This window comes from Hemicordylus capensis, chromosome 1, assembly GCF_027244095.1.
Source record: "Hemicordylus capensis ecotype Gifberg chromosome 1, rHemCap1.1.pri, whole genome shotgun sequence".
Lineage (NCBI taxonomy): Eukaryota > Metazoa > Chordata > Lepidosauria > Squamata > Cordylidae > Hemicordylus > Hemicordylus capensis.
Window position 1 is genome coordinate 146389456 of NC_069657.1, and position 18075 is coordinate 146407530.

The following is an 18075-nucleotide window of genomic DNA, read 5'->3' on the forward strand; positions in this document are numbered from 1 at the left end:
AACATCATCAGGAGAAGGCATAAGCTCTCTAAATGCCTGCCTGGAGGCAGTAATGGGCTGGAAGAGGGATAACAAACTGAGGCTGAATCCAGATTAGACAGAGGTACTTATTGTGCGGGGCCGAAAGTTGGGAGACAATTTAGATGTGCCAGTTCTGGATGGGGTCACGCTCCCCCGGAAGGAACAGGTATACAGTCTGGGGGTGCTTCTGGATCCAAGCCTCTCCCTGGTGTCCCAGGTTGAGGCAGTGGCCGGGGTGCTTTTTATCAGCTTTGGCTGATATGCCAGCTGCATCTGTTTCTTGAGATGAATGACCTCAAAATGATGGTACACTTCCTGGTAACCTCTAGGCTGGATTACTGCAATGTGGGGGTGCCTTTGTACGTAGTCCGGAAACTGCAGTTGGTCCAGAATGCAGCAGCCAGGTTGGTCTCTGGGTCATCTAGAAGAGACCATATTACTCCTGTGTTGAAGGAACTACACTGGCTGCCGATACGTTTCTAGGCAAAATACAAGGTGCTGGGCATTACCTATAAAACCCTAAACAGCTTAGGCTCTGGGTATTTAAGAGAACTTCTTCGCCATGAGCCCCACGCCTGTTAAGATCATCTGGAGAGGTTCGTCTGCGGTTGCCGCCAACTCGTCTGGTGGCTACTTGGGAATGTGCCTTCTCCGTTGCTGCCCCTGGACTTTGGAATGCGCTCCCTGTTGAAACAAGAGCCTACCCATCTCTAGGAAATTTTTAAAAAGCACTGAAGACACATGTATTCACCCAGGCTTTTAATTAGCTGTATATTTTTAATATTGGGTTTTTAGTGTTTTTAATGTTTTAAATGATTTTAATTGTAAACCGCCCAGAGATGCAAGTTTGGGGTAGTATAGAAATATTTTAAATAAATAAGAGCTGGTTAAAACCGGTTCAGCCAGTTTATTCATTAACTGACCTGAGACAGGAAAGGAAATTTTCCACTACCCACAATCTGCAACACCATGGATCGTGCCAGAAGCTTCCCTTAAGATAAGGGGAATTTGTGTAGGTATTCTACTTGGTAACTCTCTTTTTACACTCTGCCACAACTGGGATTAAAGTCATCTTTTGCTTCTGTGCTTAAAGGGGAGATGGGTGGGAGATGGGCTGGTCTGCCTGCACTTTGGAGGGGCCCTGCTCTGCAACTCAACAACTTAGACTCTGCTGGTTCTGGTAGATCCAGAATGCTGTTGATTCATCATAGGGGGTCCACGCAGACTGTTCTCACCCTGGGCCCCATAAAAGCTAGACAGCTCTGGGAGATGGTTTGTGTTGAACCCAGAGGATCAGCTCATCAAACACACTGTGTTTGACTGGCTTTCTAGAGGCATGGTAGTATTCAGTGGTGATGATCTGTGGTTGCCCCGTTCCCTGCACGACAGGCCTTTGGTGACTTATTGCTGCCAAGACAGATTGTGTAAAATGGGGAGTGTTGGAAAATAGTACCACTTTTCTTGTTATGTTTCAGTGGTGGAAGAAACTCTTGTGGAAATTTTACTTCCTATGCAGCAGCTGTTGATTTGACAGGGACACTGACCCATCTGGAAGTGGGCCAGTCCTAAGTCTGAACAATGCCCTGTGGCTCAGCTCTCCTGCAGATGCTTGATTATTTCTGTGCAGATTGAGGAAGGCTAAAACCTCTCCCCCTTACCTCTAGTATGCTCCAGATGGCGTCCAGAAGATCCTCATTGGGAATAAAGCCGATGAAGAAGAGAAGAGGCAAGTAGGCAGAGAGCAAGGCCTTCAGGTAAATGTCCTGGATTGGCCCCAGTCCTCCTCCATAGAGGCCTTGTCTTCAGCAACTACGGATGAGGTGGTAGACCTGTCTCTTAGTAGTACCACTTCAGACTGCAGGTGGGGGCTTGCAGGGCTGAATGGTCCTACACACATATGTGTGCATGCATAGGCCCAGGCCCTCTTCCATAGAGTCCTAGCCCTTAGCCGCTGCAGATGAGATGAAGGGTTTTTTGATATGCCAGTTATCTGTGTGAAGGGGACTTGTAAAAATTATTCCTATAGAGCAGAGATTCTCAACCTTGGGTCCCCAGATGTTACAGGACTTCAACTCCAATAATCTCCAGCCTCAATAGCCTTGGGTTGGGGATTATGGGAGTTGAAGTCCATCAACATCTGGGGACCCAAGGTTGAGAACCTCTGCTATAGAGGGACATTCAGTCACGTGATCCTCCACCTGCAGTCCAAAGGGATACAGCTGAGGAACAGGCTGTTGTTGGTGAAAACTAGGCCAGAGTTGAGTCTCAGAAGAAAGATGGAGGAAGGCAGTTACTGTTTGTCACGGTTCAGAATGGGGTCTGGAAATGGGTCTCTTTCCTGCACACACAAGTACTGTGTTCCATTGTGGCTGAGTCTTTTTTTTTTTTTTTTAAATAAAAGATGGGGTTGAAGTCTTCATCTAGACCTCAGGCCACCAGGCTTCCAACCCTTCACTAGTGAAGAGAAATGCAAGAGGGAAAAGAGAATGTTGTAATAATTTCTTAAAGTGAGACAGAGAAAAAATCCTCTGGATATTTAGAGGAAACGTGTCCCATACATATGGAACTCCCGATGTATTGCTTGGCTTTGTTTTGTTTTGTGTTTTGTTTCTGTCCTATTCCTAGGTGGGTGTTTGTTTGTCTGTCTGTCTGTTGGCATTTTCTCAGCCTTCCTCTATTTTACTGTCTCCCAGCTGATTCAAAATTTCTCCCTTTTGTCTTATTAATTTTTTAAAACACTGTAAACCTGCAGGGGCAAGGATTTGGGTGTTTTATTTCTGTACAGCACCTACCACACATGAGGCGATCTTATAATAAAAGATTAGGATGCTGATCTCGGATCCTCAGGTTGCCTGAGGCACAGTCCCCAGGACTCTCCCCCTTATGAAAGGACACACGCTCAGACAAGCATGCTAATAGGAGCCAGCGTGGTGTAGTGGTTAGAGTGCTGGACTAGGACCGGGGAGACCCGAGTTCAAATCCCCATTCAGCCATGAGACTTGCTGGGTGACTCTGGGCCAGTCACTTCTCTCTCAGCCTAACCTACTTCACAGGGTTGTTGTGAGGAGAAATGTATGTATGTAGTACACCGCTCTGGGCTCCTTGGAGGAAGAGCAGGATATAAAATGTTAAAAAACAACAACTGAGAGCCAGCGTGGTATAGTGGCTAGAGTGCTGGACTAGGACCGGGGAGACCCGAGTTCAAATCCCCATTCAGCCATGATACTAGCTGGGTGACTCTGGGCCAGTCACTTCTCTCTCAGCCTAACCTACTTCACAGGGTTGTTGTGAGGAGAAACTCAAGTATGTAGTACACCACTCTGGGCTCCTTGGAGGAAAAGCGGAATATAAATGTAGTCGTCGTCGTCGTCGTCGTCATAATAGATTCACATAAATATTGCTTTATTGAATGCATTTCCTTGCAGCAGAAGACCATGATGAATTTTTCACATTTTTATTCTGGTTTTGAATACACAAGTGGATTTTCAGGATTCACAGCCTTCCAGTACTTAAGTAATTAGGTATACTAGTGGGCCTGGGCACAGAGCATCTGTGCCTCTACTTGGGGTCTGCCCGGGCCCACCGCCGCAGCTCTGGCCGGGCCCACCGCCGCCTCGCCCGGCTTCCCCCGCCGCCTTCTCCAGCCGGGCCCGCCACCTCCTCCGGCTTCCCCCGGGCTCCGGCTTCCCCCACCGCCTCCTCCCAGCCGGGCCCGCTGCCACCACCCGCGGCTCTGGCCGGGCCCGCCGCCTGCCCGGGCCTGCCACCGCCTCACCCAGCTTCCCCCGCTGCCTCCTCGCCTTGCCCGGCCAGGCCTGGCACCTCAGCTCCTCGGCCTGTCCCCGTCGCTGCCAGGCCGGGCCCACCAGCGGCCATGGCCGCCGCCGCCGTTCTCCTGGGTGTGCCGCCAGGACCAATCAGGCACCCCCGCAGCCCAGCCAATCAGCTGGGCTGCCGGTACGCATTTTTCCTGGGCACACCCAGGAGAATTATATATAGAGATAATGCTGGCAGTGCTCAAATTATTGGGCCATGCAGTGCAGGCCTGCCTCCCTTACTTTCCTGTTGTTTTTAGAAGTCTGCAGAGGCCCATGATTTAACTAAAATTGGAGAGCTTGTGGATTTCATTAATGCGCCCCACCACCTTCCCTTTTCACCTGAGGCATCCTTGCAACTATTCCTCACACCCAGTCATTACAACCATATTCCTAGATTCTGGACTCCTATCAAGCTGCTGACCTGACTTCAGCTGCACAGTATGTCTTCTTATGGTCAAGTCATCAACATGTCAGCACTTATTGTGAAATATAACCCAGGCTAACTTTAAATGCAGATCCATGTACAAAAGGGGAAATCAGCTTTGCTCCAGATAAGAGTCAGAGGAGTATTAGTGTTAACTGCTAATGTGGGGAGACTGAACCTTTTGGGGAAAGTGTTGTCCCATCACTCCCTAGCCTGCTTTATACAGCTGTCTCTTCTAGATTTGCAGGTGGAGTGGAAAGAAGAGGGTAGATTTTAAAATCTGAAAGGCAGATTTTAAAGAACTGGAGGAAAATTTTGGCAGTTAATTGTGCTTGTGTATAAACCTGCAAGAACTTGTCTTCTAGCTGGCTAAGGAGTATGGCATGGATTTCTATGAAACAAGTGCCTGCACCAACCAGAACATCAAGGAGGTAAGAATCTCAGATATATTTCCCTAAGATACAGATGAGCCTGCGTATCCTGACTGACATACTGTGCCATGTTCCATCTGCCTTGCAACGGAAGGTACGCACAGTTGTGAAAGAGCACTCTTCGGCAAGAACTACACAAATGCAGTCACATGATGGGTGGCCATTATTTCCAATTGTGCTCAGTTCCTGTGCCTTGTGCAAGAGTGCTCTTGCACAACTGCATGCATGCTCCGTTAAAAGGCAGACAGAACCTTGCACAGTATCAATCATCTTTATTACGGTCCAAGACCAGCACAAAACAGAATAGTAGAGCGTATTCATAATAATAAAAGCAATTTATGGAACCATAAAACTATACTACTTTAAAGTTACTACTCGAATACTATAAAACTATATTATAATACTATAGAGCTGCTACCCTTAGAAAAGAGGGTAGCTGTGAGGATATTAGACAGCTGTGTTAAAAAAAAATATCAGCATATAAAATGTGAAATATATAAAATGCAAAAAGCAGTGACTAAAATGGTGTATATGAAATAAGACATCTAAGGAAAAGACATCTAGAAAAGATAAATTAGCCAGCAGTTTAAAGCTATGCAGAGCTGATGCAAGTCAACGTTGCACAGTATGTTAGCCACTGTTCTTTAATAATCATAATCTAGACTCTGTAATATGGATCAATGTATGCAACTCTGCATAAATTTATTAATTCTGCATGGCTTCTACTGGCCAGGGGAGATGGCAAAGAGTGACACAGAGACAACAGTCCTATTTCCTTGGTCAGTCATCCTGCTCAGTTTGTCTTTGGAGAGTTCATCAGTGTTGGCCACCTCTGCCTACTTGCAATGTGGGCAGCTGTATAGTCTAGAAAAATGAAAGTTGGAATTCTGATTTTCCTGATCCACAGCTGTTGGGATAGAGGCAGGAAGGTGTCTAAAGGAATCCACATGATGGGCTCCAGAGATTGTGACACAAAGGCCAATACCCCAACTCCTCCTCTGCTCACACTCTGTTTGAGAAATTCCTTTTTAGGTTTCTGAAATCATGGTCGGGAGTAGGATTAAAGCCTCTCTCACCCCCCCCCCCACCCCCTGCCATGGTCTTGATTCCATAGGGGCCTGATTCAACTGCTATCTCCTAAAGTAAATCAAAACACTCCAGGACCAGTGATGCATTTAATGGAATGTCATTTGGCCCTTAGCTAATTTCTAAATAGTCCCCTGCCTGTAGTGGGGGGGAAATGTCCATTGTCAAGGCAAGGAAGCAATAGTGGGAAGTTGCTGCTTTTATTATTCCAAGGTTCTATTTATCTGAACAGTCATATTTATATACCACCCCATATAAAATCTTTGGGCAGTTTACAGTGCCACAGATGTCTCAGTCAGGGATGTGTAAGTAGTAGGGCTAGTGGAATAGAGCACTAGTTTGAACTGGAGCCTGCCTCAGGTACTCGAGATGGGGCCCTGATTCAATTTGGTGCTCTTGGTGGCCAGGCTGATTTTATTCAGCTTGATTCAGAGGAGGAGTGGAGCTTGTCTTATGGTAGTAAGCATGACTTGTCCCCTTAGCTGAGCAGGGTCTACCCTGCTTGCGTATGAATGGGAGACTACATGTACAAGCACTGTAAGATATTCCCCTTAGGGGATGGGGGCCGCTCTGGGAAGAGCATCTAGGTTCCAAGTTCCCTCCCTGGCATCTCCAAGATAGGGCTGAGAGAGATTCTTGCCTGCAACCTTGGAGAAGCCACTGCCTGTCTGTGTAGACAATACTGAACTAGATGGACCAATGGTCTGACTCAGTATATGGCAGCATCCTATGTTCCTTTGTTCCTAAAGGGGTCACTTTGAATGAGGGACCAGACGTCAGCTGGCCCAGGCCATGTTTGAACCCTCTACCTGAACCCACACTCTCCTGGGAGGGCACTCTAGAGAGACATTCTCTTTATTTTGCTCCTGGTGGTTATTCTGACTTTCAAAGACTCCTGGAAGAGAGAAGTAGAGGGGTGTGAGTGTGTGTGTGTGTTCCCCCACCTCCACAAGTCTTGGGAGAAACATGAGCACACTTGGGAACTGTAGTCTTTTCAGGGTCTAAATCAGACTGCAGTTTGAATCAGGCTGCTAACGCTATCTCTTTGTCTGTCTTGCCTTTTGCAGTCTTTCACTCGTCTGACAGAGCTGGTTCTTCAGGCCCACAAAAAGGAGCTGGACGGGCTCCGCATGTATGCAGCTGATGAACTGAACCTGGTTGAGCTGGAGGAGGAGACAAGCAAGCCAGCGGGCACAGAGCACTCTCCCAAGACCTGCTGGTGCTGAAGGCCTTCCAGTGCTCTCTTTCCCCCTCACGGTGCAGGTAGAAAGGCTGCCACCTAGAGAGGGCTGGCTTGCTGTGCTCCATCCTTCTGATCTTCAGTTGCCTGCCTGCCTGCCATCTGCCCTGCTGGGTCCTCTTTGGATTTCCTGGTGTCTCTCCTTGATTGGTGATTTCTGTTGTCCCCAAACTCCCTGGATCCAAAGCTCTTCAGATGGCTCACAATATGCAGAGCATCACCCTGCCATCTTCACGGAAGAGCTGTGGCTGGCAATCACAATGGAGGTCTGTTGCAGCCTCCAGATGCTCTGTCACCTTGCCCTTTCATTGGGCAGGGGAGCCATTTGCCTGGACAGGGCTAAGCCTGTCCCTCTGAGAACAGGGCTCTCAAGGAAGAGCACAGTCCCACTGTTCTCCAGGCAGACCATTTGCTAACACACCCTCTACAGGTGGCTTGTTAGTTAGTATCTCCCTGCCCCCATACTTTGCCTTGCCATTTCAGTATCTGCCCTAATGTCTGTGCAGGTTTGTGCAGGGTTCTGGCCAGCCCTGATCTATTAGGGGTGGGTCTTTACAGTTAGGGCTTTAAGGCTGTCTTGGAGGCAGTAACAGTGTCTTGTTCTCCAGTTGCCTGGAGTTTTCTGTCAAAACTCTCATCTAGATATCTTGCCAAAAATGGACTTATTCCAAAGTGCACAGTGGCCCCACATGCCCCTAATAAATATAAGAATGATGAGCAACAGGAGTCTAGCCCCATTGTGAAGGCTGTATGTTGAAATTGTGGGCTTTCAGGTAGAGCCATTTTATCACATATAGGGAAGGCAAGATTTTGCTTCTTACTAGCCAGACTGGACTCCATTCTAGAACTCCTTAGAGTCCTATATTGGATGGCCAGCAGGAAAGACCCTTGCCTTTAGGTTCCTAAGCCCTTTTAGGGAGTCTTCCCTTGGTCCCTCTTAAGTAGCTTGGAGGTACAAGGACATCGGGTGCCCACTTGGGTTATAGCTCTGTACCATGGAGGCAGAGAGCCCACCCTATCAACATGGTACATGCTCTTTCCTGGCTTTGGGAGCAAGTCCTGACATTGAAACAGGCATCATAACCTGAACATGAGACCTTCTCTCATTTTTTTGCTCTCCAGATCTGTCCGGAAAGAAGTGGCTCCAGATCATTTTATGGGCTCCCTTTAGAATTTTCTCTGCAGGTTTTTGCAACTCAGCCCAAGTGGATCCCAAGCAGGTGGGGAGGGGTGGTGGTGTCTCTTTCTTGTTTTTTGCCATGTGCTGCTAACATGGCACAGAGAAAACTAAAACCAGCCTGGCAGCATGCATGTTGCACTGGCCATCCCCCTCTCGCCTGGCTGTTGACTTGCTTGACGAGGGAGGCCTAACAAGCTCAGCAGCATGCCCTGGTGTTCGAATCTATATGCCTGCCTGCTCCAGGGTAGCTGCTCCCTGTGTGCCAACACCTTGGAGATGCTAAGACTCCCCTCCTCTCTCTTGTACACGTGCCAGAAATGGGCCGTGGTGTTACTCACCTTGAAAGGATGGCTGGCAACCACAGGCCCTTTGAGTGGGAAATGGTGGCACTACAGAAATCCTTTGGCATAGCGAGGCTGCACTTGGCAGGGGGCTTAGAAGTGAGCAGTTTGATAGAAATCCCCGCCATGTGTGGTGAACTACCTTTTTAGCCACAAGCTAATGCAAGATGGTAGGCTGATCTATATTCCTTTGCCTTTTTCCTCCTCCTGAAAAGCCTCACTTTCTCCTGAGGCTCTTTAGAGCTGGATGAAAACTGTTTTCCTCAAGGAAGGAGGGGAAGGGGAATAGCATATCATCAAAACAGGGGAATCACCTTCAGTAAAAATGATGCCGGTTGTGTTGTGGCACCAGATCCAGGTGTTTGTTCCTGAGAGCACGGTGCCTTGCAGTTCAGAAAAGTCTCCCTGTCGATAAGTCTCCTTTTAGGTCTCTGCCAGTCTTACCTCTTTCCTCATCCTGAGTGGGTTGGAATTAGTTTCAAGCTACTGAAATGTATACAAACAGGGATGTTCTACACAGAGTGCCTGCTGCTGGCAGGAGGGTTCTTGTGGCCACAATCGCCTTGCCTTGGGTATTGCACAACTGAAGTCCCAATTTCAGGGTCCATGAAGAAGGCATAACTCAGTTGACCACAGACAACCACTTTCTGCCAGAAATAGTGCCTAGCTAGGGACACTTAGACGCTAGCTAGAGACCCATGTAGCTATTAACCTGTTAGAGCTTTTTTGCAGTGGGACCCAAGGTCTGTTATTGTCAGAGAGCAACATAGGCACATGGAAGATACATATTTGGGATAAACTGGGAAACTTTGACTTGAGGAGAGAGGCAGAGGCTGAAGGAAGTAGGGTGGGAGATAGCAAGAGGAGTTGTTCCCCTGGATTTTTCATGCAGCCCAAATACTGCTGTGTTGATTCTTGGGAGCCTTGCTAGTTTTCCCTGGCTTCAGTCTGCCTTGTTTTTAGGAAGGGTGAATCAGGACTGAGGGTCCGTTCAGTTAGAGGTGGAATAAGTCTGCACCCACATCAGGGAGGCTTGTCCTAAAGTGCAGGACTGTCATGCCAGATGCTTGTGAGCAATTTGGATAGCCTGTTTGCCATGTGCTCAGTGCATTGTTGGTGGGTGAGTGGGTGGGGGAAACAATAAGAAAGAAACTAGCATGTGCAGAGTGGCTATGTGAATTGACCACTGAGTCTTTATAGTCTTAAGTCTCTCATGCACAGTGGTACATAAAACCCTGTTGCTTGAGCTGCCCTCAAGAAGTCTGCCTGGTAGAATCAAGGAGAGGGTTGCCACTCTATCACAGAAGGGAGATGAGGCCACTGGAAATTGCCAGAGCCACCAGGATTCCAGCCTCTGCAAGCCTATATGACAGGTGTATAAAAGTATGGGTTCTGGGAGGGCCCATGGATATGTGCCCCATAACTATGTCCTGCCTGTTGCAATCCAGCATTATGTTGGTGCCGCTTGCTCCACCTAGTAGGATCTCTAAACATAAGCTGTTTCCCTACCAATATAATAGAAGCTGAGCTACTGATGCCGTTACCAACGCACAAAATAGATTCTAATGCATCTTCACAGCAGATGCAACAAGAGAGGGAGCAGAGGAGCTATTTTTGCCGATCTGTGGAACAAACTGGAGTAGTTCTTACCTAGACCCAGCAGTGACTGTTTCAGGGCTGTGGGTACTTAGTAGCTGATGAAGCCTCTAGCTCACCACACTCAGCAAGATGAACCATCTTAATGGTGTCTAGGGAATTGCATGCTGGGTTGTAAGGCAACACTTGCAGCAGAGAGTACCTCCCTTAATCAATGCCAATTTTCTCTGTGCAGATTGAAGTGGTGCTCTCTAGAGGCCACAAAGTGCTCCTTGATTTCAGGCCAGTGCTTGGGAGAGAAAATGAGGAGGATTCTAGGAATCGAGTACTAGACAGTGTTCTGAGACTCCCTCTGTCCTGTAAGTCCATGGGTCATAGCAACTTGTCTGTCTGTAGCAGAAACTGTTGCACATAACTTGTCATGAGATCCAGCCAAACTTACAACTTCTGAATCCTCTGCTGTGTCTGTAATTTGTGATCTTTGCACTCTGACTGGGTTTCCTTGTATGACCTGTAACTGTAATTCATTATTTTAAACAAAAATCTTTACAAAATAAAGATTCTCAAAGTGGTTAGTGGCTGCTGTGTTATTTCCTTGCTGGAATGGGTAACCCAGCCCTTGAAAGCAGGTACTCCACACTGCTGAGATTAGAACATCACTTGGGGCAACTGGGAACAGACAATCAACCAGCAAAACCCTTGCTTGTCTGCTCAGAAAACTGAGTTTGTGAAAACCTAGTTCATTCAGAATGGATACACTGCAGTATTTAATTTATGCTGCAAATGAATTTCTTGTGCCACTGAACCATAACAGCAAGCCAGGTGGAAAGTGGATATAGCTGGGTACATGCCTCAGTGCAACCAGTTTTGTCCAGCAGAATGGTGCCAGGCAAGGATTAGCAATACCCACATGTTAACACCTATAATGGCACGGTCCTGGGGTTACTGTTTGACTTGTCTGCATATTTTATTTATTTATTTATTTAATAAATATTTGTATACTGCCCAAAACGCAAGCCTCTGGATGGTTTACAACAAAATAAAAACAAATAAAAACGTTAAAACATTACAACAATTTAAAATTTAAAAGGTTAAAACTATTAAAAATCAAACAATTAAAACAGTATCTAATCAAAAGCCTGGATGAACAAATGTGTCTTGACTGCCTCTTTATAGCACTTAGCAATAGCACTTACATTTATATACCGCTTTATAGCCGGAAATCTCTAAGCGGTTTTACAATGATTTAGCATATTGCCCCCAACATTTTGGGTACTCATTTTACCGACCTTGGAAGGCTGAGTCTTTAAAAGTCGTAAGAGATGAGGAAGCTCTTATTTCAGCAGGAAGTGTGTTCCAAAGCCTCAGGGCAGCAACAGAGAAGGCCGGTCCCTGAGTAGCGACCACACAAGCTGGTAGCAAGTGGAGATGAACCTCTCCTGATGATTTCAATGGGCAGGATGAACATAAGAACAGCCCTGCTGGATCAGGCCCAAGGCTCATCTAGTCCAGCACCCTGTTTCACACAGTGGCCCACCAGATGCTGCTGGAAGCCTACAGGCAGGTGTTGCGGGCATGCCCTCTTTCCTGCTGTTACTCCCCTGCAACTGGTACTCAGAGGCATCCTGGAGGTGGCCTATAGCCCTCAGACTAGTAGCCGTTGATAGACCTCTCCTCCATGAAGTTATCCAAACCCCTCTTAAAGCCATCCAGGTTGTTGGCTGTCACCACATCGTGTGGCAGAGAATTCCACCAGTTGATTATGCGTTGTGTGAAAAAGTACTTCCATTTGTTAGTCCTAGATTTCCTGGCAATCAATTTAATGGATGACCCCTGGTTCTAGTGAGAGGGAGAAGAATTTCTCTCTATCCACTTTCTCCACACCATGCATGATTTTATAGACCTCTATCATGTCTCCCCCACAGTTATCTTTTTTCTAAACTAAATAGCCCCAGATGTAGCCTTGCCTCATTAAAAAAAAAAAAAAAGGGTGCTCTAGGCCCCTGATCATCTTGATTGCCCTCTTCTGCACCTTTTCCAGTTCTACAATGTCCTTTTTTAGATGTGGTGACCAGAACTGTATGCAGTACTCCAGGTGTGGCCGCACCATTGTTTTGTATAAGGGCATTATAATATTAGCAGTTTTATTTTCAATCCCCTTCCTAATGATCCCTAGCATGGAACTGGCCTTTTTCACAGCTGCTGCACATTGAGTTGACACTTTCAATGAGCTGTCCACCACGACCTCAAGATCCTTCTCCTGGTCAGTCACCGACAGCTCAGATCCCATCAGCATATACTTGAAATTGGGGTTTTTTGTCCCAATGTGCATCACTTGACACTTGCCAACATTGAAGCACATTTGCCATTTTGTCGCCCACTCACCCAGTTTGAAGAGATCCTTTTGGAGCTCCTCACCACCGTTCCCTTTAACAAGGATTCCCAGATGTTGTTCACTACAATCCCCAGGTGCAGTGGCCTTTGGCTGGGGATTCTGGGAGTTGTAGTCAACAACATCTGGGAATCCCTATTAGAGGGAACCCTGCTCCTCACAATCTGTTTTGGATTTCACTACCTGAAAGAGTTTGGTATCATCTGCAAATCTGGCCACCTCGCTGCTTACCCCTACTTCTAGATCATTTATGAATCAATTAAAAAGCACTGGTCCCAGTACAGATCCCTGGGGGACCCCACTTCTTACTCTCTCCATTGTGAAAACACCATTTATACCTACCCCGTTTCCTGTCCTTCAACCAATTAGCAATCCACATATTTACATGTGTGGTTCATAGCGAAGAAGACGTTCTATTGAACACCCAGGGCCCAAAGGTTTAGGGCCCTGGGTATACATTTGCACTGTTGGTAAGGCATATCAAATACCCCCTTTCAGAATGACAAAACTTGGACATGGCCAATACTACAAGCTATCTATTATATTTGCATCAATTTACTTAGGGTACATTCTCATGATCCGGCCTAGCAGAAAAGTGGGAATCCTAGATCCAAGTGGCATGTGCACTCCTGATTTTGTGTCTTGGAAATGTAGGGCTTGCAATTGTACTCAGCCCACAATAACCTCAGAGGAACCATCTCAGATCAAATCCTAGATTGATGATCTAAGGTCAATGTGGGCTGGGTGTGCCTGCAAGCACAGTACTGGCCATGTTCAAGTTGTGTCATTCTGAAAGTGGGTATTTGATATACCTTACCAGCAGTTCAAACGTATATGCAGACAAGTCTAACATTAACCCGAGGACTCTGTCATTACAGGTGGTGTTGTGGGTATTGCTAATCCTTGCCTGGCACCATTCTGCTGGACAAAACTGGTTGCACTGGTGCATGTATCTGCTATTCCACCTTGCTGTTATGGTTCAGTGGCACAAGAAGAAACAACCCCATTTACAATGTGAATTAAACACAGCTGAGTATCCGTTCTGAATGAGAGTGGATTTCTCACCAGCCTGGATCATCGTGAGAATGCACACACAGAGTTCTTCAGCATGGATGCTGCAGACCAGATCTGTAGTGTTAAACTCAATGTACCATTATGTTGGGTTATAATAAATGGTCCTGACAAGTCCTGAGACTACATTCCAATCAGGGAGAGGAAGGGAAGTAGATAAGTGCAGGCTCTGCCTCCTCTCCCTTATGCATGACTGACTATAACCTAGTATGCATCACTGCTCAGCCTGTTAAAGGCAGAGAGGTTCTTAAGGGAGAATGAGAGCCACACCCAATGCACAGAATGCTAACATTTTGGAATTGGAACAGCCCTTGGAGGTCTTCTGGTCCAGCCCATGTCTGTTCCTCATGCTTTGCACATACTGGACCAATATTGGCTGTGTAATCCACATGGTCTACATATTTATTTATTTAAAATATTTATATCCCGCCCCTCCAGTACACTACTGCTCAGGGAGGCTCACAACAATAAAGAGATACAGTATACAATAAAAGTAATAAAATTAAACAAATTGAGTAAACAAATTAAAAGTTAGGTTAGAAGCCATCAGTATTAAGTTCAAATTAAAGTTATTTTAAAAGCTACAAACTGAGAATTATAAAAACTAAAGAACCTAACAGATATAACCAAAGATGGATGGAACATTAAAAATCCTCCTTAAAAAGGTGCATGTTTAGTTGTTTTTTAAATACACTGAGGGAGTTCCAAAGCCGAGGGACCACAACCGAAAAGGCCCTGTCTCAAGTCCCCGCTGACCAAATCTCTGTTAGTGGCAGGGCCATGAGCAGGGCCTGAGACAATGAATGGAGGGCCCAGGCAGATTCCTATGTGGAATTCTCTGCCACAAGGTGTGGTGACAGCCAACAACCTGGATGGCTTTAAGAGGGGTTTGGATAACTTCATGGAGGAGAGGTTGATCATCGGCTGCTAGTTGGAGGGCTATAAGCCACCTGCCTCAAAGGCAGGATGCCTCTGAGTACCAGTTGCAGGAGAGTAACAGCAGGAAAGAGGGCATGCCCGCAACACCTGCCTGTAGGCTTCCAGCAGCATCTGGTGGGTCACTGTGTGAAACAGGGTGCTGGACTAGATGAGCCTTGGACCGGATCCAGCAGGGCTGTTCTTATATGGGCGAATGCCGTCCGACAGGTACTCTGGCCCCAAGCCGTGTAGAGCTTTAAAGGTCAAGAACACACTGTGATACTGCAGGCAAAAGGGGTTTGCCCAGTTGAGATTCCTCCCCATGCTCCCAGTCTAGCACCACCTTCTTCTCCTTCTAGGAGAGTGAAGGTATGAGTTAGACTACCCCTGCAATAGCTTGGGTGTACCAAAGATAAATGTGAGCTGGCCCTATGGAATAAAATTTCTGAAACCTGTACTGTCTTGTGACTTCTTGGAAATACTAGATACAGGCAAAGCATTCTGGATATGCAATACAGAGACCTGTTTCATACAAGCAATTGCTGATGTAGCTACTCGGAAGCAGCCAATATGACAAACTGAATGGTTCTTAAGACCAAACACAAAACTGTCTGGTTTTTGGAATGCCTTGGCCAGGCACTGGAGGAACTTCCAATAAGACAAGTCCTCTGTTCCATTTTCTTCCTTTGAAAATGATCTCTGATTGCTGTACTCTGGTTACATGCCCTACCTTCCTCCACTTGAGCTGACTGGCAATCTGATCGTGCTATTAATAATTTAAGAGGCACCTCTTGTGCCAGGAGAAGCAGAATTCTCATTAGAGGTTTTCATTCTCTAGTTGGGTTAGAAAAAGCATGTGCATTGTGGCACTGGGAGGTAATATTTCTTTTCCTTTTAATAATATTATGGTATGATTCTCATATTGGAGCAGGACTTGCTAATTAAAAAAAACTGAGGAAGATTTGCAGCTGTTCTGCACTGGCAAACCTAAGGAAACATGAATATAAAATGTGCATAGAAAACACATGGAAACTCTCTTTCCTTGCATAACAAGGTGGCAACCAGTGGGATTGAAAGACTGTACACATTAAACTAGCTATGAAAACATCTTTTAACATTGAGTTTAATAACTTATTGCAGAACAATATATCAACAGGGGTCTGTATTTTTGGTGTCCTATGTAGTGGGTAATCTGTACATTCATTTGAACACTTAAAACAAAATTTACTATTATGTGAAGCAGCCCCTTGCTCTAAGAGGAAATAATCAGCATTCATAAGAGAAGTAGTACACACTAGGACTGATAGATCAATTAATATAGAAGCTAGTCTGGCACCAGTCTATTCTCTCATAGGAGACCAATTTGCTGTCAATGGCAATAGCTCTTTTTGCCACAGATGTTCACAAAGAATCTGCAGTAGTAGTTGTGCTATCTTTGGAAATGCAGGTTATTCATCATCATTAGTGTCTGAATAAGGAGAGGGTGGCGATTAACTGTATCATCTGCTGCAGGGAGGTTGACACATGCAACTGTTATCAGGATCCTTTTATAGACATCTGCAACAGACTGTATCAAATGAGCTATCTCACCAGTATATCAGTGTATTCCACAGAAGTAGCTCATGATCTTCTATGTAGCTTTAGAGAGGAACTCTCACACCCAGCTCCATCCTTGCTTTCAATCCCACCAACAGCCAGAATCCCACCAGATGTTCAGTTTTGCAACCTGGTATTATCCCACTTTCAATCTATGCCCTGTAACAGCAACTTTCCCTCTGCTGCCCCTCACTCTCCACAGCTGACTGCACTACCTCAACAAGTTGTTCTAGTAAGAACTAATCAGCCTATTTTCCTTGCACTGCTTCTACATCTGGACTAAATCTGGTGCAAATCGAGGTCCACAAGTTAAATCTCTTGCGTCTCAAAAGTTTATGTGTCCACCATCTTGGATCAGGGTGGATGTCATAATTACAAACTGTACCATGAGGTGTTGCTGTGTGTCATTCACTACAGCTTTTCCAAATTTGATTCAAATCAGTTAGACAGTCCTCAAGCTAGTGCACTTGTGCCTCAAAAGTTTATGCACCTGCCATCTTGGGTCGGGGTGGGTGACATCATCACAAACTACACCATTGGGACATCCTTATGTGTCCATTCAGCTGTGGCAAATTTAGTTCAAATGGGTTAGACTGTCCACAAGTTAGTGCACTTGTGCCTCCAAAGTTTATGCGTCCATCATCTTGAATTGAGGTGGATGACATCATCACAATTGTCGGCATTTAGGTGTCCCTATGTGTCCCCACAGCTGCAGCAAATGTGGTTCAAATTGGTTGAATGGTTCACAGGTTAGCCCACTTGTGCCTCAAAGGTTTATGTGTCTGCCATCTTGAACCAGCGTGGATGATATCATCACAAGCTATGCCATTGAGCTGTCCGTGTGCGTCACTCACAACAGCTGTACCCAATTTGGTTCAAATAGCTTAGGCACTCCACAAATTAGCTCGCTTGCACCTCAGATGTTCATGAGGCCACCATCTTGAATGGGAATGAATGACATCAACACACACCACACCCTTTGGTCATCCCTATGTGTCCCTACATCTGCAGCAAATTTGGTTCAAATCGGTTAGGCGATTCACCCCACTTGCACCTCAAATATTTATGCATCCGCTATCTTGGATCGGGGTGGATGACATCATCACAAACTACACATTGAGGTATCCCAAACTACACTGAGGTATTACGAACTACATTGAGGTATTTTATATTATATGTGTAGGTATTAATACCTACACATTGAGGTATTACAAACTACATTGAGGTATCCCTATGTGTCACTCACTGCAACTGTACCTAATTTGGTTTAAAATGGTCAGACGGTCCTCAAATTAGCTTGCTTGCACCTCAGATGTTCACGCAGCCGCCATCCGCCATCATTTTCAGGAAGGAATCCTGAAATTATCTTCAAATTTCAGTTTCTCTTTGAGAAGAAATAATTACATCTCACACACCTCACCCTGAACTTCCCAGGTGCTTCAGATCTATATTCTGGGAGTGCTCGTTCTAAAAAATCAGATCCCAATTCATTAGATGTAAAATAGCATTTCCCTTCCCTTTTCCCCAAATCGTGGGAAGTGTAGGGCAGCTTGTAAAGGGTCAGTTAAGATATGGGTCAGCAACTGGTAGCTCCTAGTCCAATTGGGTCCACTGAGGGGTGCCATTTCCCTCCACCCACCCCCCCACTGGCCAATCGCAGAAGCAAAAGATAAATTGGTGTAACTGGATCTCAGTAGTGCTGATGTGACATTTTGAAGAAGTTTCCAGCAGTATTTCTACATATATTAAAAGTTGGGACACACAGGATTGCAGGAGCTTCTTCTATGACTCAAAAAAGTCCATCCTGAGATTTTTAGTTAAGGAGTAGCCACTGCAACCTTTGGTGTGTCCCTGCTTTCGACATTACATTGTCCATACATTAGTAGTTAGTTATGGAGGAAGGTTAGCGGGATGTAGTGATGTCTTGTTTATTTTATTTATTTATTTTATTTTTATATTTA

General features: G+C 45.8%; 1 protein-coding gene across 1 annotated transcript in view; it reads left to right on the forward strand.

Annotated features, from left to right (window-relative positions):
- Positions 1 to 10709, forward strand: part of RAB15 (RAB15, member RAS oncogene family) — a 33707-nt gene extending 22998 nt beyond the window's left edge. Inside the window, exons 5-7 of the mRNA XM_053287272.1 lie at positions 1686 to 1775; positions 4629 to 4694; positions 6848 to 10709. Coding sequence (XP_053143247.1) covers positions 1686 to 1775; positions 4629 to 4694; positions 6848 to 7006 — 315 coding nt within the window. The 3' untranslated portion in view covers positions 7007 to 10709. The remainder of the gene's footprint in view (positions 1 to 1685; positions 1776 to 4628; positions 4695 to 6847) is intronic.
- Positions 10710 to 18075: the final 7366 nt, after the last annotated feature.